The sequence below is a fragment of the Electrona antarctica genome (genome assembly GCF_951216825.1).
Source record: "Electrona antarctica genome assembly, chromosome: 23".
Classification (NCBI taxonomy): domain Eukaryota; kingdom Metazoa; phylum Chordata; class Actinopteri; order Myctophiformes; family Myctophidae; genus Electrona; species Electrona antarctica.
In genome coordinates this window covers 27398354-27425564 of record NC_136804.1, presented here as the reverse complement: position 1 = coordinate 27425564, position 27211 = coordinate 27398354, and the positions used below count along the sequence as shown (strand labels likewise).

General features: G+C 42.7%; 2 protein-coding genes across 2 annotated transcripts in view; both read right to left on the bottom strand.

Annotated features, from left to right (window-relative positions):
• Window positions 1-225: 225 nt before the first annotated feature.
• Window positions 226-6974, bottom strand: echdc3 (enoyl CoA hydratase domain containing 3). The gene is made up of 6 exons (XM_079494322.1): window positions 6702-6974; window positions 6189-6310; window positions 5553-5650; window positions 4292-4492; window positions 2019-2197; window positions 226-1910 (listed from the first exon to the last, which is right to left on the bottom strand). The coding sequence occupies exons 1-6, from the start codon at window positions 6842-6844 to the stop codon at window positions 1757-1759; spliced, it is 897 nt and encodes a 298-aa protein (XP_079350448.1). The 5' UTR covers window positions 6845-6974; the 3' UTR covers window positions 226-1756.
• Window positions 6975-11302: 4328 nt separating this feature from the next.
• usp6nl (USP6 N-terminal like) overlaps window positions 11303-27211 on the bottom strand; it is an 86941-nt gene continuing 71032 nt past the window's right edge. The window contains exons 9-15 of the mRNA XM_079494650.1: window positions 26345-26393; window positions 23148-23268; window positions 21573-21667; window positions 20322-20387; window positions 19578-19677; window positions 16756-16908; window positions 11303-14106 (exon numbers count right to left, since the gene is read on the bottom strand). Coding sequence (XP_079350776.1) covers window positions 12446-14106; window positions 16756-16908; window positions 19578-19677; window positions 20322-20387; window positions 21573-21667; window positions 23148-23268; window positions 26345-26393 — 2245 coding nt within the window. The 3' untranslated portion in view covers window positions 11303-12445. The remainder of the gene's footprint in view (window positions 14107-16755; window positions 16909-19577; window positions 19678-20321; window positions 20388-21572; window positions 21668-23147; window positions 23269-26344; window positions 26394-27211) is intronic.

Here is a 27211-nt window from a genome sequence, read left to right as displayed (position 1 = left end):
GATTAAAAAAAAAGATGAAAATCATGAAAAAACTACATAGTTTATGGTTTCGGAGTTGTACTACACCTGTTCCAGGGCGCCCCATAGTGGCGGGTAATGGTTCTCTAACTGAACCTGTTGATTTTCATATTAATTATTTTGACCTAATTATTTTACCTTCAGAAACAAGTTGTCTCTATGGGCAGCCCATTCTCTCCAAACTATGCAAATCTGTTTATGGGAAAATTTGAGGAAGACCTTGTATATAATAATCCTTTCAATGCTTACATAAAATGTTGGTTTAGATTTATTGATGACATTTTTATTTTTAATAATGCAACAGGGATGCTGAACAGCTTCACATCCCATATGAACTCAAGGTTACCCTCTATTAACTTTTCCCTCGAAGCTAATCCTGAAACAGTGTCATTCCTAGATGTGAGTGTCACTAAATCTATAACTATACGGTACATACAACAGTGTACCATAAAAAAAAACAGAAATAACTATCTCCACTACTCAAGCTATGACTCTTCCAATTTAAAAAAAGGGCTACCTTATAGACAAATGTTGAGACTCAAAAGAATCTGCAGTACAGAGGCAGACTTTGAGACAAGCCTCTGAAATGAGTGCCAAGTTCAGTGAAAGGGGTTACGAACTTACGATGAAGTCACTTTAAATAATTATAAGTCCAGAGTTAAACAGTTGGATAGAACCGGTCTCCTAACCCCTAAATCGTCTTCCGTCTCAACAGGTCAAAGAATTGTTTTGTCTAGCACATTTTCTCCTATTTCTCAACATACTATTAAAAAGCATTGGCATACACTCTCCAGTGACCCTTCTATAGGTAAAACTTCTAAGAACCTAATAGACAAACTTGTTAAGAATGATACTTATGTACAACCTCAACATTTCATGTCCTCACTACCCTCAGGTCACTTCCCCTGTAATAGCTGCCTTAACTGCAACGCCATGATTAAAGGAGAGGATTTTTTACATCCACACAGGTAAAAAAAAAAAAAAAGTAAAAGGGAGAATCACTTGTAGAACGAAAAATGTTGTCTATCTCCTAAAATGTCCCTGTGGCTTTTGCTGTGGGAAAAACAAAAAAAGAATTAAGAACCAGAATCACTGAACATAAAAGTAATATCAGAACAAAAGACAAAAAATACCCCATAGCCAGACACTTTAATAGTACTGGACATGATATATGTACCCTGAGGTTTCAAGGCATAGAATATATTAACCTCTTAAAGAGAAGAGGGGACAGAGACCGGTTATTATGGCAACGTGAAGCATTTTGGATCCATTTCTTAAACACTGTATTTCCTAAAGGTCTAAATGAAGAATTGGTGTTAAACTGTTTTCTATGATTATCCTTTTTGTAATGTGGATTATGTGAGTTGAAATGAGACAATAATGATTTATTATAATAATATGTATGTTCACTACTATGTAGGCCTATGCCTTTTTAATAATGCAAATTCTGACACTGACGAAGGCCTGCGCGCCGAAACGCGTTTGTCTGGATTGACTGCTGTTGCGGATCCTCATCATTAATAAGACTCTTCCTACTGAGAGTGCAGATTTTATTCTCTTTATATGTTCTTTGAATCTGCACCCAGCACACGCCTGAACCTTTAAAAGACTGTCTGAAGTGAATTATTAAATTATCTAACATTAACACAATATTACTTCAGCAAACTTGGACAACAGTTTTAAAGTGCAGCCAGGATAAGCTCCAAAGAACTAGTCCATCCAGGCCAGTAGCCATGGATCAGTCGTGAGCCTTCTCTGGTTTGTGACTCCACACAGGTTTGCGTTTCTCTATGAATGCCCGGATACCTTCCTGGCCATCTGTGAGAGCTAGGTTGTCCACCATGACCTTAGAGGCTGTGGCGTACGCTGCATCTCGTCCTTGTGCCATTTGTCTGAAAGGCAAGAGCACATTGTCACAACATTAAACTAACAACACCTGCTTTAGGTATATCACTGATCATAGACAAACAGCTCCTTATTCCAAACCAGAGCTCTCGCACCTTTGGAAAGTAGCTTTCCCAAGCGCTACAACAGGTCGGCTGGCCTGACACACGCGCTGGGCGATCGCTAACGTCTCCTCCTCCAGACGTTCCTCTGGCACAACCTTACTGACCAGGCCATGCAGCAAAGCATCATGGGCTGAAATTGGTGTTCCAGTGAACAGCATCTCCATTGCAACCTGGAACAATTGACATTCATGAGTTATGTGACGAATGTCGAACTTCACAGTATGTCTAACTGCAATTGTAATTATATGATTGATTATTATGTTTTTTCCACACAGGCCTATTTGAGTGCGAGCCACCAGAACAGCCGAGATGACATGTTGACATGGTGTAAGCAGCTAAAACGTTCTTTAACCGTACATTCCGAGCGTATGAGAGACTGAAACGGCAATGGACCGGCGGTTACAGGATGGAGTTTATCAGAGCTCTTCCAAGAGTGACGCCATCAATGACAGCTCTTTCCAGAGCTGCAATGTACAGTAATATGTTCAGATACTGTACAGCAGTGCTTCCCAAAGTGGTCCATTCCACACTGTCAGAGTTAAATTAACGTTGATTTTAAAATACAAATTGGGGTCTCAGAGATAGAAATGCCATTAAATGGGGGTCCGTAGCCTGTTGCATATCAAACTGGGGGTCCTTGAAATGAAAATGGCTGAAAATCACTGCTAGAGCTGTAAAAATCTTCTTATGGGGGTCCTTGGCATATATTTTCAAATGGGGGTCCGCAGGCTAATGAGTGTCATTTTGGGGGTCCTTGACAGGAACAAGTTTGGGAACCAATGCTGTACAGGGCTTGACATTAACGTTTTGAGGCACTTGTCCTTTGGACAAGTACATTTCCCATTCACTTGACTGGGCACAAAAGTCACTTGTCCGGAGCACGAGCACACACATTTTAAAATCAACTAGGCTAACTGTAAGATGGTTTTGGTGAATACATGTTTGAATATTAGATGAATATTCTCAGTCTAGGGCTATCTCAGTTAATAGCCCTAGAATGTCTGTGATCTTACAAACATTTCATGTATTACAAATACACAGCCATAAATTGGTCCTATCCGTGCATGGTTACTATACTGACCTCATCAGCATTTAAACTTGTAGCACTGCGTCTGCACCTTAGAGTATATATGAATAGAGACGGCACCCGGAGGAAACCCTGAGGGGAAATGGATATAGTGGCCGAATTTGGTATTGCAGTTTGGACCATGAACACGCTGGTCCGTTGACTATCATTGCGCACGTTCATGATGACACGTGACTCGACGTGAGCGCTGTTTCATACGTGAACGTGTGCAATGATAGTCAGCGGCCAGCTGACTATCCAAGATTTGGGTTCAATACATCCCAGAATGCACTCTGTTCCTACCCGGAAGGAGGAGTGAAATCGCCTCATGCGCTTTTGAGCAACTTAATGCAAGTGGATGGGAGGAGAAATCCGGTGCCGTCTCTATTCATATACTCTAAGGTCTGCACTCACCCAATAATTAATTCCTAAGACCTAATTCCTAGGATCTGAAGTCGTTTTGGGGACTAGTTTTGTATTAATTTGAAAGTTCTGGCAGAAAACATATATTTAGTAAAATATCTCAACTTTTCCATGAGCTATACACGGGCGACATTCTCTCCGGTGAGGGACCTGGGGCCCGGAATGAGTGCAGGACTGAACATATCTTTTAGGGAGCACAAATGTATGGGGGACACAATATAGGTTGTGTAATCACTTACCCCACACCAAGCGCAACACAGACACCTGTCAATTGTGTGCCCCATACGTTTGTGCTTTCCAAACATCAACTGTTCCCAAAGGATGTTTTTATATTTTCAGTCCAGCATTTCCACCTGGAAAAGTGGGAATATTTCACTTAAACACACGTTTTCTGTCAGAACATTCAAATGAATATTAAACTAGAGGACAACATCTGACTCCAAGTCTTCGGAATTAATTACTGTGCGAGTACGCACACAGTGCTACAATTTTAAATGCCGACGTGGTCAGTCTGCTAACCGTGCGTGGATAGGACTGTGGCTAGGATCTATGGCTGTGTATTTGGAATACATGAAATGTATGTAAGATCACAGACATTCTAGCGCTATTACAATATTGGAAAGATGATTATTAGGAAAGCCAGACAATAATGCCAGACACTATTGTTGGCTGCTAGGAACGCCACTTGTCCAACGGACAATTAAAATCTTAATGCACTTGTCCGGAAAGATTACTTACAACCGGACAAGCCTTAATGTCAAGCCCTGCTGTATACCTTTCTTGGCACAGCTCTTCCGATGGCTACGGCTGGTGTGGAGCAGAACAGACCCACATTCACGCCTGGGGTGGCAAAGGTGGACTTCTCTGTCACCACAGCAATGTCACAGCTGGCTACTAGCTGGCAGCCTGCCGCCGTGGCTACGCCGTTCACCATAGCTATGACAGGCACAGGTATGTCTTGTATGAGGGTCATGACCTGAAAAACAGGAGGGGGGGAACTTACTGCAGTGGTTAACATAGAGGGACATTGCGTTTGCAGCTGTAGGGAAAGCTTGGCCGCAATTTGCAACACTAGATTTATTTTTATGATGCGCTTGTCGAAGTAACTGAAAGGCCCTGCGTACCACCTGTTTCAAATTTTCGCATAATGGGGGAGGCGGCAGCACGACCCGTTAACCCAATCCAAGCCAAGGAACGACAGGTTACATTTTAAGCACTATAATCCCCTGTGCCAGGACGTAATTATTATTATTATTTTCAAAACTTTTTTTTTTTTTTTACAATAGAAACGCTGGCCACTGGTCTGCGTTTCTATTGTAGTGTACTGGCATGGATTGTGTTAATAGAAAAAATATCACATCATGGAATTTCTTGACAGAAGGTAGCTGAATAACATGTCTATGGTGGATGTTTATGAAACAAACGCTTTGCAGTTTGAAAGAGGATAATTCAAGCTTTCCCTACAGCTGCAATGTTGGTGAGTTTAACATTGTTTTATACAAGCAGATCGGAAATGCAATTTGGATCTATGGAATGTCAATAGAGGGTATTGCAAATCTAGATTCATCCCATTATTAAAAAAAGTGTTGCATTTGCGTTTGTTTCATAAACATCCACCATAGAAATGTTATGAGTTACTTTCTGTCAAGAAATTCCATGCTGTGGTCATGCTTCTGCCTCCCGCATCATGTGAAAATTTCAAACAGGTGCTCCGCAGGGTCGTTTAGGGACTTCGGCGAGCGCTTCCAAACTCCAACACTTAGAAAAAGAATCACCTGCACAGAATTTCTTGACAGAATGTAGCTCATAACATGTCTACGGTGGATTTTTATGAAACAAACACTTTACAGTTTGAAATAGTATAATTCAATTACAACTGCAATGTTGGTGAGTTTAACGTTGTTTAATACAAACAGATCTGAAATGCAATTTGGATCAATTGGGTCATATCAATGGAGGGTATTGCAACTCTAGATTCATCCCATTATAAGAAAACAAAATCTAGTGTTGCAAATTGCGGCTACAGAGAGACTAACCTGCGAACAGGCCTGAAACACCTGTGTGTGGTATTCTCTACCCTGTGCTGAGGTCAGCTCCTTCAGGTCATGTCCAGACGAAAACACTGATCCCTTTGCTATGACACATGGATTCAAATGTTGGTTAGCATCCATCTATTCTTGACCCCACCACACACACAATTTACTTGCAGTCACTCAGTGTCAAGTATGGGCAAAATGGCTGTCAACTGTCAAGTCATGTGAATATGATCGCAATAACAACCCCTGCTGAAGTATCGCTGATCATAGACAAAACCATTAACTAGTAGGCCTACATTATTCAAAAACAGAGCTTACACCTTTGGAAAGTAGCTACGGACTGCTGCAATTCGAAACTGGCACTAGTAAAATCTGAATACCCCCACCCCTTTTCCCCCCAGTTTACATAATTTTATGATGATTTTCCTGTTTTGATTATATAGAAGTGCATATTTGTACGTCTCTTAAATGTTCTGATGAATTGAAAAGGGTGGACCCTATTGTAAACAAATGTAATGCTTTATGGTGTCGTCCACAATTAACCGTTTTTGTATTGAGTTGTGCTTGAAATGTCATGTAATTCTCCAAACTGTTAATAAATACTTCAATCAAGCAAGCTATATTTCCATACCTTACCTGATATGATTATGACCCTTAGGTCATTGCTGTCAACATCGTTCATAATGTTCTCTGTTAGGGATTGTAACATGGACAAGGACAGGGCATTCCTCTTTCGTGGATTGTTGAGTATGATTCTCCTGGTAAGAGAAGAAATCTTTTAAATTGTTATGAAGTTTAGTAGTACAAACAACATTGAAAACTTGAGAAATGTAGAATATAATTGTCAAATACAATCTGTGAATAATAATAATAATAAACTATTTATAAAGCACTTTAAGAAAATAATGTTTACAAAGTGCTTTACAGTGTCATGGGATAACCAACAACAATCAAATGAAATGCATAACATAGACAGTAGGCTATAAGACAATAATATAGAACCAAAGAAGATAATGATGTGGAAGACTAATCAATCAAGCCCAAGTCGCCATGCAATAATTCTTAGCAGACAGTCATTACACAAGTGTACAGTACATGTTACACGTGCTGAGGAGCACTATGACACAAAGCCATTAAAACACGTTCGACCTTATGCCATTGTGTTGCTGGCTGACAGTGAGCGGCTCCGTCTGAACTTGTTGTGTGCATAATAAACGTGCCCCAGACAAACGTGTCAGCTTGCTCAGTTGAACGAGGCCGGACGATGCTCTGCACAGCAGGTTTCGTGCCATTTTGTTTGTCCCCCTGTCTTGTCTTGTCTTGTCTTGTAGTAGTGTCAGTCAGTGTGCAACCTGCTTCTGAGTCTGACTGTGTGAAGTGTGTAAACTAGTGTAAACCGTGGACTTTGGATCCATGTTTGGATCAAGTCACGTGACATGTAAAGAACACTTCCGGGTTGTAAACGCCAAATTCCAACACCCGAAATCTCGTCCACTCGCTCTGTGACTCACTCACAATCGGTCACTCCAGCATGGCGGTGTTGCGGTGAAATTGGTGACCTGCCGACATATTTGACCATCTTGTGGACTTCATGATAACTTACATGGAGGTGTTTAAATAAGTGGCCTATAGGTTGAACTCTGCTATAAACAAAACACAATTATTTACGTTCGGGCATTGACACTATGTGAACGTGATGTCATGTCAACACGATTGTCACATATTTCAGCAGGTCACCAATTTCACCGTAACACCGCCCTTGCTGCAAGTGAACGCGTGAGTGAGCGAGTGGCCGAGATTTGGGGTAGCCTATTGGAATTCAGCTTGTGGTAAACGCCTACATGAGAAGCCTATCACAATAGCATGTTTTCTTACTTATTTTCTCTGTCACTTTCCAGTCCATTGTAGACATTGAGGTTCCAAACGGAGCTAGAAAACACAATGAATACTTAATAACCTAGGATCAGGATGTAAAAACGACATTGAACAAACCTATTATTCTGTAAATGCATACAACCCTTAGAACTATGGTACAACCTGACAGTAGGCATATTCTTGGACACTAGATGGAGCTATAGCTTCAGCTCAGCTGTGCGTGCATTTGTGTGGATGAGAGAGACGTTGCTGCAAAATTGCAACTTAAACAATAAACGAATAAAGATATTGGCCTACACGGAATATGTATTGCTATTTTAGGGCAAAAATAGGCTACTATTTTAGATTGGTGTTTTCAAACATATTGGACACATGATCGGTGTGTGTGTGTGTGTGTGTGTGTGTGTGTGTGTGTGTGTGTGTGTGCGCGCGCGCGCGCAGTGCAAAGGTTTACGGACGTCAGGTGTTCAACTATAGCCTGGTTAACTCCCCCGTGATTGCATTTCTTTCTTGTGAAATATTTTCAGGTGGTAGTGGAGTTACCATTGTGTTCTAATTGTGTGCGTGAGCATGTCATCTTTCTATGTCGTTTTTAGTGGTTTTCAATTTCGAGTCATAGGCCTATAGGCGCTATAGCCTACTGCTCTCCTTCTAAAAAAATTGAATATTCTGCAAAAGTACATTTTCTTCCGTAATATAATTCAAAAAGTTAAACTTTGATATATTATCAATTCATTGCGCATACAATATTTAAAACCTTTTTTTGTTTCAATTTTGATAATTAGCCTATGTCATAGGCTAATTATCAAAATTTTAAAAAGGAAAGGAGAGGTCGCACAAACTCGTATGCCAAACAACGTTTTATTTTATTTTACCCTGAAGACGACAACCTGTTTGTCAAAACACTGGTAAAATAAAGTGTTTTGGCATCGGGACTACGAGGTTGTGCGACCTCTCCTTTCCTTTTTAAAATTTTGATAATTAGCCTATGACATAGGCCTACAGCTCATGAAAATCAAAAAATCCTATCTCAAAATATTAGAATATTTTATGAGACCAAAAATAAAAACAATGTTTTTTTAATCCAGAAATGTCGACCATCTGAAAAATATATTAATGTATGCAGTCAATACTTGGTCTGGGTTACTTTTGAACAAATTATTTCATAAATCAGTCAGAACTGCAGCATCACTCCCAATCTTCCGCCGTAGTCTGAAAACCCACCTTTTCAGACTCCATCATGGCCCATAGCACTTACCCTACCCCCTTAGATAGCATTTCTGTAGACATAGATATCATTTGATAGATTTATAGCATGTTCTGTAGACAGCACTATAATTGCATTGTAAGTAGTCATAGCACATCATAGTACATATGTATAGCATAGTATAGTATATGTATAGTTTCATTATATAGATATTCCACTGTTACGTTCTTAGCTTACGGTACGGCATGTTTCATGATAAATGCTTTTTTATGTGATGTATTCCCATGCTTTTTTGTTCTTGCTTAATGTAAATCGCTCTGGATTAAGATAGTCTGCTAAATTCCTAAATTGTTATCAATGGGGTGTGGCATGGAGGGGATCAGCCTGTGGCACTGTTTGGTGCCGTGTCATTTCGCCAACCTTAATGCATGTTCGGACTAACGGGACTTCGGATCTATGGGCAGTTCCCGCACTGTTGAGGTGTTATGGAAGCCAAGGTTTGCTTTGATAACAGCCGTAAATTCATTTGTATAGAGGGTATGCGCGTGACATCATCATCAAACCCGGAAGTTATGCAGGAATGCCTACTTTGTGGCAAAAAACTACTTTCTGGCCATGATAACCCATACATCCAAACAGAATTCAGAATCTGATTGCATTAAACAACGTTAAACAATGTTAAACTCACTTTGCATGTTGCTTTGCCACTCGATGTGCCATTCACTTTAAGCATGCGCATACTCTCTATTGTTGAATCTTATGTCTCATACCTTCCTCTTGACAATACAACCTAGATTCTCCATGGGTTTCAAGTCAGGACAGTTGGTCGGTCAGGTAAGCACAGTAATACCATGGTCAGTACACCAGTTACTAGTAGTTTTGGCACTGTGGGCAGGTGCCGAATCCAGCTGGAAAGGAAAATCAGCATCTCCATGAACTAAAGCCTGTCGACATAAAAAGCACAAAGTGTTCAAAAATATCCTGATAGATGGCTGTGGCCATCGCCACTTGCCCAAATGTACCCAAATATGCTGACTTCATCACATTTGTGATGACGGCTATGGCCGTCTTTAGCACAAGGAGTGTTTTTCGTGCAAAACTAATGCTTGGAATGCATTCAGAATCATGAAATCCCCCTAGTTTGATGCGTCACATGCTACTTAAAGCATAATGAAATTTAGAACATTTTGCCTCATTGTTGATGGTACCCCAACTTTCAGCAGCTGTCAAAAATTCCCCTAGGGTCGTTGAATAGAAACCAATGTGGGATATGTTAGTAGACACATTTACAAACACATTGGTGAAGAAAATTCTTGGTAAGAAATTTATTCCCAGATTTGACATTATTCTGATAATATTCCCCGACTATTGGTAAGAAATGTATTCCCAGATTTGACATTATTCTGATAATATTCCCTGACTATCAGTGTTTACAGGAATATACAATCTGGAGCATGTTCATACTGTAGCTACACATTACATCAGTCAATTTGGCACCGTGGGGAGTGTTGGGCGCTCCACAAACAAAACAATTGTTCCCAGTCAACAAAATTGTCTGGGAACAATGGTTTCTTGAGCGAAAAAAATACATTTAGCAATATCTAGTTTGGTGATAGGACCCTGATTACAACTGATGTCTTGTAATATCAGTTTAGCATAGTTTAGGACAATGAACAATGAACTTTTCTGTGGTATTAACGTAATATTACGGCCTTGTATGCTTGTTTTTCTTTTTTCACACTGTAGGTTTAGTACTGTTATTTATGCACCGTTGGTATTTATATGCATTATGGAGAATCCCCCCCCAACCTAGTTTTTTCACAATGCATGTACATCTGTGTGACAAACATCTTGGGCTCGATTCACTACGCTGTTTACATCCATATTATTGGTGTAAAGGAATTTTCAGTGAATTTGTAGGACCAAAGCTTGCTGTATGTCATTAGAATGCCTTATTCTAGACTACTAATGTGGGAAGGTTGTAAAAGTCCTTTACACCCAAAATAAACAGCCTTAGTGAATTGGTCCCCTTGAATCTTGAATAGATGCACGGATTCATTTACACCCCAAGTCGTTTTATTAGGCAAAGTATCCGAATGGATTGAAATTAGTCATTTAACATAACAAAATCATGTAATGGAATGTGAATGTACGGAACAGTACGGCAATACTGTTTGAGAAAGATAGAAACTTTATCAAAACAAGCAGAAAAATGATGGAATGTAGCTAATGGTGTGATTGCAGTACTGTGTATTTAATTAAGACTTCAGTGGAAGTGGCAATACTGAACGGTCAGTATAACTGGGATGAGAGAGGTGAACTCAATATTGATGCACGGTATTGAAACACTAGTTTAAACTAGGGATGTTATCATGAATTGTTAATCGCCGTTAATAAATTAGTCTGATAAACAGTTAATAACTAATCGTAATTAATCTAAAATGATGCGGTTCTATCATTGGGTGGTTTTCTGTGAATGTAATGCTGTCTGCGCGAGCGTGTGGCCGAGGAACGCACATACAAAGATGCCATTGCCTGGCCCTGTATCGTCAATGGTCAAATAAATATTTGATTAAGGAATATTAACATGCTTTTTTTGTATTATTTCTGTATATCAGCAAAATTTAGATTTGTATGTTAGACATTGAGGGAAATTAAGATTCTCAGATTTGTTTTTTACAAAAACTGCGCTTGTCAACTAACCGGTTAATCGATCGATAAGCTTATCAAAACTTAATTAACTATTAATCGATAATTCACATCCCTAGTTTAAACCCTTCTCTGGCTGTGGACCAACTACTGCATGTGCTGAAAACTCACTGGTGCACGAAGTATAAAATGTGTCTTGGATTTTCAGTCTGTCAGAGGAAACCGGATTTGAAAACCATCGAATGAAACCCAAAAAGTATTTCACAAGTCCTCACTAGGTGGCACACACGAGTCCTTGAGTCTACGGTCAGGAATGGAGATTCAGTAAAATAATTACACTGGCCTCAGGTACACACACATACAGTACACACACTATGTAATGTACTTCATGGGGTAAAGAAAAATGAATTGCACATAAAAAAATAAAAATAAAATAAAAACTGAAACTGAGCAGAGTACTCTCAATGGAAAAACAATCCCCAATTTCCAAAAAAAACGACTCTCTACAATGGAGTTATAACTTACAGTGCTTCAGTTGTCACCATTTCTAATTAAATTATGTCCTCTCTTTGAAAAATAAGATATGCATGAGCACGAGGAAAAACCACGACCTCTAATGTAGATATTTGGAATTAACATAAGATACAAAAATAAAGATGGAATAAAGAAAACGAATCACTGAGTTTGTTTGCAGGAGAATCACCGGCCTGCTATTGATAAAGTAAAAAAACTCAGTATATTAACAAAAAAAAACATTTGCTGTACATTTCAGACTCTAAATTGTGTGTGTATGTGTGTGTGTATATATATATACACATCTGTGTACACACATATATACACACACACATGCATTATATATATACTATATATATATATACTGTATAATGATTTTACATCCAAAAATAAAATAAAATCTTCAGTCAGTATTTTTCTTTTAAAGTGATCAGTATAAACGTCAGAAGCTGGTGTGTCCTGCAACGTCACGATGCATTGAGACAGTCAGAAGGTCAGTATTTCACACGTAAAGCACAAGGAAACAAAAGAAACAGAACCAAAACAAGGCTCCTAACAACGCTAGGACTACTGCTTGCCTTTGCCACAGTGTCAGTGACTACATGTCAGTATTTTCAGTGTCTCTTCACGCCTCTGTTGCCGTCTCTCATCACAGCAACATAGACTCCTGCATGGCGAAAGCCTCCTGTGCGTGTCTGTAGTGTGGTCCTCCAAACAGCTGGGCCGTCTGGAGTTGCTGCTGCCTTATGACGGGCTGCTGCTGCTCCTGTGTCCTGTAGTGAAGCAGGCGCTCGGGGTCCGAGGGGAAAGTGAACTCTTGGACGGGAGACATCTGGGCCTTCTGGAAGCTGGGTGACCGGGGAACCCCCCCTACTGGGGAGCGAGGTGGCAACTCGCCCTCCAGAGCCCAAGGCTGTCCGTCGGGGGCCCGCCGCGCTGGCCCCTCCAAAGCCCAAGGCTGTCCGTCGGGGGCCCGCCGCGCTGGCCCCTCCGCTGGCACGTAATTCTGCCTGTGCCCCCCCTCATACCTGTAGTCTGCCTGAGAGTAGACCTGTGAGTCGGCGGTGAGTCGAGTGGGCTGTCGCAAGTACACGGGGGTCGTTGTGCTGCTGCTGGGGCTTTCCAGCTGTAGGACGCGATCCAGGCCAGGCCCTGCAGGGTTCCGGAGTTCATGGGCGGTGTTCAGCGGCTGCCTGCGGTAGGTGGCGAACGAGTTGTTCACGAGGGCCTTTTCTGGGGAGAGACTGTTGGGATGGCGCTCAGTGGTGGCGTACGCCCTATCCCCATATGCGACACCCGACGACGTATGTGGAACTCGGGAAGGTGGGGCGAAGTGTCTCTCCTCTCCTCTGTGCTCCAGACTTACACTGTAGTTGGGATGGTACAGAGGCATCATGGTGGGCCCGCCGGGGGAGTACTGCTGGGGAGGGGTGTGGTACTGCCCATGGACGCTGGGGTAGGTGGGATGGAACCCTGCTGGACTGTTTAGGGACAGCGGAGGAGGGATAGCCTGCTTGGGAAACCTGGGCCCTGTCGCCACGGAGACCAGGCTCCCTGCCAGGCTGGGCGTGCGGCTCGGGCTGAGCTGCCGGAGGGACGGCTGCGTGCTGAACGAGGTTTCGCTGCGAGGGGTCATCATCCTGGAAGGCGGTCTCTCCAGCTCCAGGACCTCAAAGTCCTGTTCGGGCAGTCCCGGTACGTTGTCATACTGGGACGCGTTAGAGCCACGGTCAGAGCCGGGTACGAAGCCCTTGGGTCGGGGCCGCCGATGGGGAAGCACGGACTCGTCCGGGCTGGAGCCGGCCGGCGAGGCACCTCGGCTCAGCTGGGTCTCGCGTGCCGCTGCCGCCTTGACCGCCTCCAGCTTGATCTCGGAGGGCTTGACCCAGCGCGGCGTGATGTCCCTTCGGGAGCTGGAGGCCGCGTTGGAGTTGTGGTTAGCGGTGGCGTGGCTCTGAGACCTCCCTCCTCCGTCCACCTGTACGAGAGGAGCGGGCCCCGGGGACGGAGTCGCCACCCTCTCAGGAGTCGAGGTCGACGCCGAAGGCTGCTTCCGGGGGTCGGCACCGATCTCCCCTGACCCTCTGGAGCGAGCGTCCTTCTTCTTCAGCTTGTCCAGGGAGTCCCTGCGTGCCCGACTCGGGGGCCGGCTGCCATCTCGCTGGCGTTGTTCCGGTAGGGGGCTCGGGTCCCTCGGAGGCTCGGCCGGCTGAGCGTGGCTCTGACCGTTGGCCACGTGATTCACCGCAATGGCTGCCGGCTCAGGAGGTAGCTGGCCAAGCGGCTTCTTGGGAAGCTCTTCCTCTTTACCTGTTCCGGTGAAACAGAGGACAGCGTTTAGTGGGACAAAGACGTAGAAACTATAGAAAAGATTAATATGCTGTCGAGCGTTTTTGTTTTTGTGTCACATCAGATGAGAATTCACAACAGGTACATGGAATCATGCAACACCACTGCCATAGGGAGGTAAAACATAAAGGAGAATTACATTCATGACCACAGAATCACATTTCCACAGGCAAGGAAATTAGGACATAAACAAAAAACGGAAATTGGGTTTAATATTAGTTCCCAGCTCGCTGCCAGTGCTCAATTACGTGCCACTGAAATGAGTAGCCTCTGAAGTTATAAGTCTCACTCTAGTCTATTCCATCAAACCGTCTTTCATACAGAAATACCTCTTGATTAATAAAATGTAGTTATACTGTGCCCCTTAAATATAACCATTCCAACACTTGACAAGACAAATAATGCATATGTGATTCCAAAAAATCTGTACATATGTATTTACCCCACCAATTTACTATATTACAAAATGATATACAGTACAGTTGACAAAAAACATGTACAATACGCAGACAGGAGGTGACAGTACTGGATGTGTTGAGGAGACTGTAAGGGAAAGAGTGTTCTATGATCACCATGGTGACGTGACGCCAGCCCGAAGACACACAGCAGCTGGAGGAAAAGGAAGTGGTGTGGGTGTGACCCGGGAAGTCAACTTATTGGCACTGAATCCACAAACTAAAATGTCTGCCCATTTTGGTTTGTAGTAGGGGTTGGGTACAGGATGCCATGTTCACCCATCGAGAACCAAAGCTCCCAACTACGAGACCCGTAGGCGGCAACTAAATTGTCGGCTCTAAATAATTCTGATTAACAAACGCGACGACATAGTAAAACGGGGAAGAAAAAAAGAAAGAAAATCCCCTTTTCATGCCAGCAGATTCAGTGGCGTCTGGCTTTTGTGGCAGCACATGGTTAAAAAGATGGGCCTCTAGGAGCCTCCAGTGTTGTAAAAAGTGGCTCATTATCTTGTCAGTGAACAGCCAGAGAATATTGCTCTCTACCGTCATGGCTGCGTACAGGTTCTGAACAACAGAAATGCTCCAACAGTGTGCTTCAACTCTGGAACATGTGTCAGATCTATTGTGTAGACGCCACATATGTAGTAATAAAGGAGACTATTGTCTTACAACTATTCAACGATTTTGCTTTGCGTTTTTTGAGTATGTGAGCAAAAAGAAAACAGACCAGACAAAAAGAAAGAACGTAAAGAGGGAAGCCAACAATTGCAAGACTTCATGTAAGAAATAAAGCAGCGCAACTGAACTTAGTTCAAACGTCAGCAGGAAGAAATAACTACTATTGGAGAACTATTTCAGTGAGAAAACCCCAGTGCTGTTGGACAGACAGGCGGACAGACAGACGGACGGACGGAACTGAGGGACAGATGGACAACAAGATGGAGAGGGAAGACCAGTCAGGATTTGCCCACCGGTTACTGTTGTAGGAGGGGATGTGGGCATCGCTCACAGACACACTTTTGAAGGCTGACATCATTTGAAAAAAGAGGGAGAGATAGGAAATTAAGCAAGAGACAGAGAGAGCAAGTCATCAGATCTGATATTACTAACGTAACTACGAACAGCACAAAACAATAGCAAGAAAGTTAGTGTGCCCCCTACTGTGCTGTGTGTGGCAGTGCACGTGGATGAATACAGGCGTGTCAAGTGTTACCTTCTTTGGTCCTGTGTGACGGATTATTAGACTATCGTATGGTTGTGACAACATAGCCTACTGTGTCGTGAGTAGCCTGGCTAATAAGCCAGACCGAATCAGCCGTTGGCAAAAAAGAATTGCCTGCCGGCGGATTACGGTCTGGAGAGGCTCAATTGTACGCCCATTTCCTACACCAGAGAACTGGTGTGGCCAATCGGGACACGGTATGCAATATGGGCGGGCGTTGGTACGTTCAATGCTTGAGACCTTTGACTGACAGTAGCTCTAACCAATTGCGTCAAAGAGAAAATGTTTGAACCTGCCCCCCGGGAAACACGATCCATACACAGCATCTCCAGACTCAAATACCACACGACAGTGTGATTTGAGTCTGGCTTATTAGCCAGGCTAGTGACAACATAGCCTACTGCGTCGTGAGGGCTTTAAGCAACTAGTCGACTATTCAACTAGTCGACTAGTATTAGTCAACTAGATTATAGATATAGTCACCAATGTACACCGTTTTTAAATGTACAACTATTATTTTAAAAACAAAATGTTTTTTTTTGTTTTTTTACACAATAGGTAGGCCTAGTTAACCCATTTTGGGCGGGAACCTTAGCATTATGTTATGCCTTAGCTATTGAAAAATAGCAGATCTACAAGCTCATAGCGCGCCACCGAGTGGCGCGCTACGAGCTTGTAGGTCTGCTATTTTTGAAAAATCGAAGAACGACTGACATAGAAACATAGCTTTTTCAGAAAACTGTGAGGATTTAGAAGACATTTTTAGAATCTGATCTCAGGTCAAAATGGGTTAAACAACTAGACGACTAGTAAACTAAGCAACTAGTCAACTAGTAAAAATCCCTAGAAGTGAAAGCCCTACGTCGTGTGTGTGTGCGCGCGTGCGTGTGTGTGTTAGTGTTGCGTGCGTGCGACAACAAAGGTCTGTACCTGGAGCAGGTAGCTCCAGCTTGGCCCTCCGGAGCTCCACCATGGACTGCTGTAACTGCTCGATCACAAAATCATCCTCCAGGAAGAAGGTTTTAGACAAAGACACCTGCAGAAACTCTACCAGGTCCTCCATAGACAACTTTAGCAGGTGCTCTGTGAAACCACACACACACACACACACACACACACACACACACACACACACACACACACACACACACACACACACACACACACACACACACACACACACACACACACACACACACACACACACACACACACACACACACACACACACACACACACACTTAATATGTGCGACCAAGAGTTGTGCATAGTTAGCCACATTTTGACATTGATTTACATACTTTTCTTGCGCTAAGAAACGTAATGCCGGTAAATGGCTTGAGGCAAGATCTCAAATGCTGATTGATGATTTGCATCCTACAAGTTATGCACGACCATGTGTAAAATATCAATTCACCTTATTGACCTTGGACCATCCAATGAAACCATGTGTCAGATATGTGTAGCTAGAGATTTAATCTAGGACATTTCATGGAATTGTGATATTATTGGTGACTGTAAGTGTATCACATCATTGCGGACACACTGAGTGACACACTGTGCATATACTAACAGCACATAAGACATACAGCTAGCTTCATTACAATAGATTTGCAGATCAACTAATAGAGGCTCTCAAACTTTTTCATGTCAAGGACCCCCATTTGAAAACATATGCCAGGGAGTCCCTGGCCCAACAGTGATTTTCAACCATTTTAATTTCAACAAGGACCCCCAGATTTACATGCATTAGTCTACGGACGCCTATTTAGTATTTAGTGGCACTTCTATCTCTGGGATCCCAATTTATATTGTAAAACCAATGTTAATTTAACTCTGAGAGTGTACAAATGAGAGTTACAGACGCATGAGGGTCCATTTGGAACTTCCTAACTATCCATTTAGCTGGAGACCCCCCTTTAACCCATTCTGGGCGGGAACCCCTTTTGGTGTTAGCATTATGTTATGCTTTAGCTATTGAAAAATAGCAGATCTACAAGCTCATAGCGCGCCACCGGGTGGCGCTTGTAGGTCTGCTATTTTTGAAAAATCGAATAACCACTGACATAGAAACATAGATTTTTCAGAAAACTGTCAGGATGTAGAAGACATTTTTAGAATCTGATCTCAGGTCAAAATGGGGTAACCCGGTGAGGGAGATGTCTTAATGAAAGAGGTTCTTGGTGAGGGAGATGTCTTAATGAAAGAGGTTCTTGGTGAGGGAGATGTCTTAATGAAAGAGGTTCTTGGTGAGGGAGATGTCTTAATGAAAGAGGTTCTTGGTGAGGGAGATGTCTTAATGAAAGAGGTTCTTGGTGAGGGAGATGTCTTAATGAAAGAGGTTCTTGGTGAGGGAGATGTCTTAATGAAAGAGGTTCTTGGTGAGGGAGATGTCTTAATGAAAGAGGTTCTTGGTGAGGGAGATGTCTTAATGAAAGAGGTTCTTGGTGAGGGAGATGTCTTAATGAAAGAGGTTCTTGGTGAGGGAGATGTCTTAATGAAAGAGGTTCTTTGTGAGGGAGATGTCTTAATGAAAGAGGTTCTTGGTGAGGGAGATGTCTTAATGAAAGAGGTTCTTGGTGAGGGAGATGTCTTAATGAAAGAGGTTCTTGGTGAGGGAGATGTCTTAATGAAAGAGGTTCTTGGTGAGGGAGATGTCTTAATGAAAGAGGTTCTTGGTGAGGGAGATGTCTTAATGAAAGAGGTTCTTGGTGAGGGAGATGTCTTAATGAAAGAGGTTCTTGGTGAGGGAGATGTCTTAATGAAAGAGGTTCTTGGTGAGGGAGATGTCTTAATGAAAGAGGTTCTTGGTGAGGGAGATGTCTTAATGAAAGAGGTTCTTTGTGAGGGAGATGTCTTAATGAAAGAGGTTCTTGGTGAGGGAGATGTCTTAATGAAAGAGGTTCTTGGTGAGGGAGATGTCTTAATGAAAGAGGTTCTTGGTGAGGGAGATGTCTTAATGAAAGAGGTTCTTGGTGAGGGAGATGTCTTAATGAAAGAGGTTCTTGGTGAGGGAGATGTCTTAATGAAAGAGGTTCTTTGTGAGGGAGATGTCTTAATGAAAGAGGTTCTTGGTGAGGGAGATGTCTTAATGAAAGAGGTTCTTGGTGAGGGAGATGTCTTAATGAAAGAGGTTCTTGGTGAGGGAGATGTCTTAATGAAAGAGGTTCTTGGTGAGGGAGATGTCTTAATGAAAGAGGTTCTTGGTGAGGGAGATGTCTTAATGAAAGAGGTTCTTGGTGAGGGAGATGTCTTAATGAAAGAGGTTCTTGGTGAGGGAGATGTCTTAATGAAAGAGGTTCTTGGTGAGGGAGATGTCTTAATGAAAGAGGTTCTTGGTGAGGGAGATGTCTTAATGAAAGAGGTTCTTGGTGAGGGAGATGTCTTAATGAAAGAGGTTCTTGGTGAGGGAGATGTCTTAATGAAAGAGGTTCTTGGTGAGGGAGATGTCTTAATGAAAGAGGTTCTTGGTGAGGGAGATGTCTTAATGAAAGAGGTTCTTGGTGAGGGAGATGTCTTAATGAAAGAGGTTCTTGGTGAGGGAGATGTCTTAATGAAAGAGGTTCTTGGTGAGGGAGATGTCTTAATGAAAGAGGTTCTTGGTGAGGGAGATGTCTTAATGAAAGAGGTTCTTGGTGAGGGAGATGTCTTAATGAAAGAGGTTCTTGGTGAGGGAGATGTCTTAATGAAAGAGGTTCTTGGTGAGGGAGATGTCTTAATGAAAGAGGTTCTTGGTGAGGGAGATGTCTTACTCTTGTGCAGTTTGAGGACTGTGTAGGACATGGCGGTAAGCACTCTCTCTCCCTCCAAGATGTAAATATCCCAGATCCTAAGGGTCAGCGTGAAGGGCGTCTGACGGAGAAGAAAGAAAGACAAGCAAAGAGAGAGAAGTCATTGTATCAAATCTCTTGTGTCATTTATATCGTCGCTGTTGGGCAGAAACCAGATACGTATCTCCATTATTTAAACTTTTTTTAAATTTTCAAAAATTTAACCAATGAAAAGTATTAAAAAGCGCTTATTCTTTTATTATTTACTACAGTCCTACTAGACCCCAAGAAATTACATCTGGCCATAAAAAATCATAGGATCTACTGAATGTGAATGGGGTGACAAACTCGCATATTGAGCCTACGACACACAGTATGGCAGCCCCCTAGTACCTCCCTCCTTCACATTCAGTAGATCCTGTGATCTTTTGTGGCCAGATGTAATTTAAGTCTAGTACTATAGTAAATAATAAAAATAATCGCCAAACATTTTTGTAAAAAGAAATACATATTTAGCCCAATGTTCGAATGCCCCCGCCCCCCTGTCAAAAATCGCTAAAATCTCTAAAACGAAAGAAAGCAGCAAATTAAAAAAAAACATATCTTTTACTTTCTCCAATAACAACCTAAAACATGAACCTTGGTTGGAAAAAAAAAACTAAAGTTGTCCATTTAACTTTAAAAACACTGACATGGATCACAGCCAACAGTAGAAATGTTACTCACTCTGTCCAGAAAGCACTGGAAGAACCACTTCATTGTGTACAGACTGGTGTACACCTCCTGGTTGTCCTGCAAGTAACACACACAGCAGTAGTTTAAGAACCAGTTTAAGAACCAGAGCGAAACCGGGCAAAGGAAAACGCTAGCCCCCCCCCCCCCCCCCCTTTCTAACCTAATTGTATTGTATATATGAAACAATTGCCTCAATTGCACCTTCTTAAACTAAATTGTGTTGTATACAGTATATGGAACATAACCTGCTGTGAAGCTGTTCACAAAAGGTTTACCTAACTTTGCTACTACAGGGGAAACATGCACATTGTTTTACTCTTTGATTGCCCTTACTTGCACTCTTTATTATTTGCTTGCTGTGCTTGCTGTGTTTTTGTTGTTTTGAATGTTACGCTATCTATGCTGCTGCATTGTCTGAAGGAAGCCAAACAAAAAAAAGTTTTACTCTTATCTCTTATGTACTGTACTGTACACAAGATGTAACAATAAAGTACAACCTTGAACCTCGTTTGGTGGAAGAAGTACTCAGATATTTTACTTAAGTAAAAGTAGCAATACCACAATACACAAATGCTGTACTAAAGTAAAGTAAAATGCCTGTGTTCAAAATGTGACTTGAGTAAAAGTACAAAAGTATTGGCATCAAAACATACTTAGTTATAAGTAAAATTGTACTTTAGGTTGCAAGTGAAATTACTTGCATTGTGAGCTTGTAGATGTAAAAGATCTAGAGCTAAAGTGTAAATATAATATATATATATATTATATAATATATATATAATATATATATATATAATATAATATATTTTATATGCAAAGTAACTAAAGTTTTCAAATAATCGTAGTGGAGTAAAAGCCCAATATTTGCCTCTGAGATGTAGCGGAGTAGAAGTAAAAGTACTGAAAACTGTAAATACTCAACATTTTACTGAAGTACAGTACTTGCGTAAATGTACTGTTCTTCTGTATAATAAGAGCTGTGTGTAGTAGACACTTCTCTCTCTTACCTATACTGTACATAAGCCTGCTTTAATCTGTACATCAAAGGCTGCTGCCAGCACACCATTCAGAGCTCCCATGCTAGTAGGCTTAGGACTGTCATGCACCTCGGTTGTGTGTGTGTGTGCGTGTGTGTGTGCGTGCGTGCGTGCGTGCGTGCGTGCGTGCGTGCGTGCGTGCGTGCGTGCGTGCGTGCGTGCGTGCGTGCGTGCGTGCGAGCGTGTGCGGGACCGTTGCCCTCACCAGGTGTTGCTTTAGTTTCGGCATCATCTTCTTAAGGATACGGTCGTGGTGCTCCTGGAATCGCATCAGCTTCGGAAAGCCAGGGATGAAAAACCCTGTTGGACAAGAGGAGCGGGATGGAGAGAGAGAGAGAGAGAGAGGGTGAGGAGGAGGAGGTGCAGGTGTAGGAATGTGGGCGTGTGAGGGGCTTTAGGAAACGAGGTAAACGCCTGGAGACCTTTCACGGTCCATGCCTGCCAGCTGAGATCACACGGCTTTATCAATGGGAAAGTCTGCATCAGCTGCAATCAATTTAATGATCCATGTCTACGACTACGACCCTCCCGAGTTTAAGTTCAATCTCTTCCCAGACTCCCAGTGTACTCTTAGGGCCTTGAAGCAATAATACGCTCTTGAAATGTGTACATTTATATCTGAGAGTGTGTACAGTATGTGTGTAGTCTGTACAGTAACAGTACACAGTTGATGTAGGTGCCAGGTATAGAGGGTATGCGCATGCATAAAGTCAGTGGCAAAGTGAGTTAAAAGTCGTTTAATGCAATCAGATAGGACTTTTGGATGTATGGGCTGTCAAGGCCAGAAAGTAGATTTTTGCCACTCAGTAGGCGTTATCACATAACTTCCGGGTACGATGATGATGATGATGTCACGTGCATACCCTCTAGTATAATGGTTTGTTCCAGTCTAATATCATGATGATATATTATTGATACTAGGGATCACGTTTTGTTGCTCCCGATCTGATTCCGATCATTTGAAAATGGCATGATCAGCCCCGATCGGGTCGGGACAACCCTAGTTGAAATAGCCATCTTACCCGTGCTTCAACGAGCATGACAGCACACCTAAACAATATATCGCAGAAAGGTTAGTTTTGAGAGAGAAATGTCCCGCAATATGAACACATTTTGATATGTTCTATTGTGATGGTAACTGTATAATCACAAACCGTTATTATTCTCGTGCAATATTGCTTCAATGGAGAAGAGGATGAGCGAGCAGGGGAGTCATACTTTTGCGGACCGCTTTGACAGCTGTTTAGTTGCCACTTTGTGGATTGTTTCAACCATTAATAAATCTACCAAAAGTAGAATCTTTGAACGTTTTATTGACAGCCAGCGTGTCGGGCAGGTAAAGTTTCCCCGACGCAGCCTTTCGTGCGACTAAAGTTTTGTTTTCTGATAGTTGCTCAACAACAGCAAATTCCTCTGTCTATTTAACTCTGAGTGTAAACATTTTAAAATGGACACAATTTAGGCATTTAGCAGACGCTCTTAATCCAGAGCGATTTACATTAAGCAAGAACAAAATAAATGGCAATACATCATATACAGTACATAAAAAATAGTTATCATGAATCATACATAAGCTAAGAACGTAACAGTGGAATATCTACAGTATATAATAAACTATGCACCACACATAATTGTATCGTGAGGGCATACAGTATTTATGGTGATTGTGAAGTTGAGTATTCCACAATACATCTATACTGTAAGTGCCTTCTGCATGTGTGTGTGTGTGTGTGTGTGTGTGTGTGTGTGTGTGTGTGTGTGTGTGTGTGTGAGCACGTACCATGCATGGCGTGCCTCTGTCCAGACAGTAGTTTGACCAGTGCCCAGAATGCATCCTCCTCATTCATGTACATCAGTAACAGAGCCGTTACCTGACTCATGCCCTGGCAGTATCCCACCTCCTGCACACACACACACACACACACGCACACAGTGAGGCAGAATGATCCAGACAGTGATCCAGGTTGATGTTCTTCCTGGGATTTCAACCCGGGTCTCGTGTGCGGGAGACTAACCCCTTTAGACCTGAGAACAGATTCTACAAATGTCTTCTAAATCCTGACAGTTTTCTGAAAAACCCCATGTTTCTATGTCAGTGTCGGTGCTCAACCTTTTTCATGTCAAGGACCCCCATGAATTACACGATATGTAATTGTTCGCCGACCCCCATCTGAAAATATGTTGTTCCAGGGACGTCCCCCCAGAACCAAATATTTGAGTTAAAAACGTTCGCTGTGAAAGAGTATTGTAATGACGGGGGTGGGGTTCGCCCCATCGAACGACATGACGACCTTCTTTCTTTTAAGTTGCTTTAATAAAACAAACAAGGTAACAACAAGGCACACAATGGATGGCAAGGAATAGCACTATGCTAGTAAAACCCGCCAGCTCAGAGCACAACAGCCCTCCCAAAACTAGTCAACGAGCTTCCAGTCTACCCCCACTTGCTCATCCCCTGGTTCACAGAAGTAATTTCTCTGGAGAATAACATGGGGTCATCTTAAAATCGTCTCATAAGCATTGTGGTCCAAAAATAAACAAGCTGTCTCGGCGATATTGTCGCGGAGGTGCCTTTGTAACATTAACCCATTTTGGGCGGGAACCCCTTTTGGTGTTTTAAGCATTATGTTATGCTTTAGCTATTGATAGCAGATCTACAAGCTCATAGCGCGGCACCGAGTGCCGCGTTACGAGCTTGTAGATCTGCTATTTTTGAAAAATCGTGAAAATGTGGCGCAAAACTTTGAATATATATTCTTTCAGAGCTAATGTTTTTAACTCAAATCTTTGCTTCTGAGGGCTCCTTGGAACAACATATTTTCAATTTCAATTACATATAATTTTTGGGGTCACCGACATGAAATATAGGTATTACAGAAAACTGTCAGGATTTAGAAGACATTTTTTTTTATTCCGACTTCAGGCCTCACATGAAAGAATTTCCGGAACAAAGTCTGGAACAAAACCGAATGGACGTGCGCTACTGTAAAAGAGAGCTGGCTCTCATCACCCTCTCCGCCTGAACACTGGTCTACTTCTGTGTGCTAAGCAGTATAGTAGCCCAGTACGCCAGGACTTTCACGGTCTTCTCTTCGTCTCAAATAGCTGTGCTACAAATCACTAGTAGCTAAGGTGTTAAAAACACCTCTTCAAAAGATAAACCCATTACAAGTGGCTTCCGTCCATACATGTACATGTTAGTACTGTATAGCTCCCCTACAGAGCTGTTGTGTGACGTGCACACAATATTATGTTTCATTAAATATGCCATTAATAACTTATAATATCATGCTATAACACCTTTGACTCATTCTGTAGCCCGGAGACACACCATTTGTGCGACCCAAGACTAACACACTGTGTAAAGTACACACACTCCGTTACCCACCGCTGATGGCCTGCTTGTACGAGGCTATCAGGAGTGACCCTAATTAAAACCTTAAAACTATCCTATCTGTATCACGTTCACAAGCACAAGTTTATGCAGTGTGCGTAAAGTCCCGGCGCGGGCATCAAAGCCAGCACGGGAGACTCCCTATGCCTCCCACACGTCCGCTCGTCCCGAGCTCACTTGTATGAGGCGTCAGGGATTGAGGGATACAGGGGAAGATATATAAACACACTCGCAACTTTTAATCTATGGCTTTTATGAGGCAGAGATCTATAGCTGCTTTTCCACTTGTATGTGCACTGCGCGGACTCTCGTGAAGAGATAGCGCGCCTCAGACTGGTCAGGTCATAGCATACAATTATCACATTGTTCCGCCTGCATGAACCCGTATAGAATATCGGGACGCAAGGGGTTAAATGTTAAAACACAGTATACATGCGTGGCCAATGTACTTCAACCGGCTCCACTGAGACGTTGAAATATAGCCACTTTGACCTCTTTGGACTGGCAACCTATGCGAGCCTCTTCATGCAGCCTGTCCTCCCTTTCCGTCCGTGGAAGGATTGAGGGATGTGGCGAGCCACTATCATCATCAAAATAACCATTCCTGTACTTGCGGATCGGGGCGTGCCCGGATCCCCATACCTTGCCGTCTAAACACATGGCAGGCTATCACTAAGAATTCAGTTGTTAAATCAAACTAAACTTACCCCACGGAGTGACAGGAAAAACACAGACAACGGACATACTGTATTATTGGGTAATCAATAACACAGGAGGCCATCGTAGATTACACTGAATTATAAAAAATAGGTTTATTCAAGTCAAATCAAATGAATTTACAAAATAGTAAAAATATAGGAGGCAGAGGACTCAGTCAGCCTGCAAAAATATTAACAAGCACAACTCCCTATTCTGGTTGAGTGGGAGATAAAGCTTAGAGGTGCGCAAGCAAAAGTCTTCTGGTTGAACAAAGGCACGTTCATACTTTTAACACCTCGGTTCACATAGCGTCATTTTTAGAGATATGACCCTGTCCAGGCGTGATCATAGCAAGGGGCACGAGCAAACACGTCCGTGGACACGCATCTGTCCAGCGTGAACGTGTAAAGAGTTCCTTCAGTTCATTTCTAGCCAAGGTCAACAGCGTGAACGCGTTTCTGGGTTACTACAGTTCATTATTCAACTCTGCTGCTATAGGAGAAACACAATATACAGCGACTGCAATAATGTAATGAATGCATAGATTTAACCCATCGGCTGCCTTGCAAAAAACACTGTTTCATGAGTATAATACATGTGGGGTCAGAACACATAATTTAAAACAGTAGTACAGTAGCACACGTTTTATGTCACACAAGCATAACATATGTCCTCGTTACTGAGACGCTCAGGGGTGGAGATCTTTGGGGCCACATTGGGGCGTCACTGGTTCGCCACTTACAACAGCTACAGACAGACTATAGTGGTGTCCAAGTTTCTTGTTGTCAAAATGTGTCTGTTTTCTAGACATGTGTGTGTGTGTGTGCGTGTGTGCGTGTGTGCGTGCGTGCGTGCGTGCGTGCGTGCGTGCGTGCGTGACGCACCGTATTGTACATGGAGTAGGCGGTGAGGACGTGGAACAGCGCCTGCTGCCTGTAAACACAAAACACACATGACTCTCATCACAACAGCTCTTCTTCGCACCATGAGGATGACTGTAAAGGCCGTGTTTTCCATCCAGCTGTTGTGGAGTTGTTTTGAGTCAACGGCTGGAGCGTCTTATTACGGCAGATTTGTACCTGTGGATGGATGCACACCGGTGTCGCATTCTGAAGAATAGCAGATCTACAAGCTCACATGTACTAATGCGATGCGTTGCTTGCGAGCCATTTGTGGCAGCTCATGACTCGAGACAACTCATGTAGTTAATCAAACTATGAATTTGATTAAAAATAAATTAAAATCCAAGCACAGTAGATCAGTGGTTCCCAAAGTGGGGTCAAGGGACGCCCAGGGGTCCTTGAGCGAGTTCCAGGGGGTCCCCAGCTAAATTATAGTTTGGAACCAAATGGACCCTTATGGGTCTGTAACTCTGAGAGTGTACAAATGGAACCAAATGGACCCTAACGGGTCTTACAATAGGGATTTTGTAAACGGGATTTACAATATTAATTGGGGCCTTAGAGATAGAAATGCCATCAAATGGGGGTCCGCATGTCCTCCTGCTCCCACCTGGTCCCTCTCGGGCAGAGAGACGATGTACTCCGAACAAATGCTGATCGGAGCCGTATGCGGCCGCTAGAGGCGGGATCAACGCTTGACTGGTGATGTATTGTAGCTGTGCCACAGCGCAAATGTAAACACAACCTAACAGGACTACAACTCGAAATGATTATGGCGATATCAGATTTTTCATCGTTCATCGTTTCTTCTTGAGAGAGACCAGATCAAGGTAGGAGGAGGGAACTTGT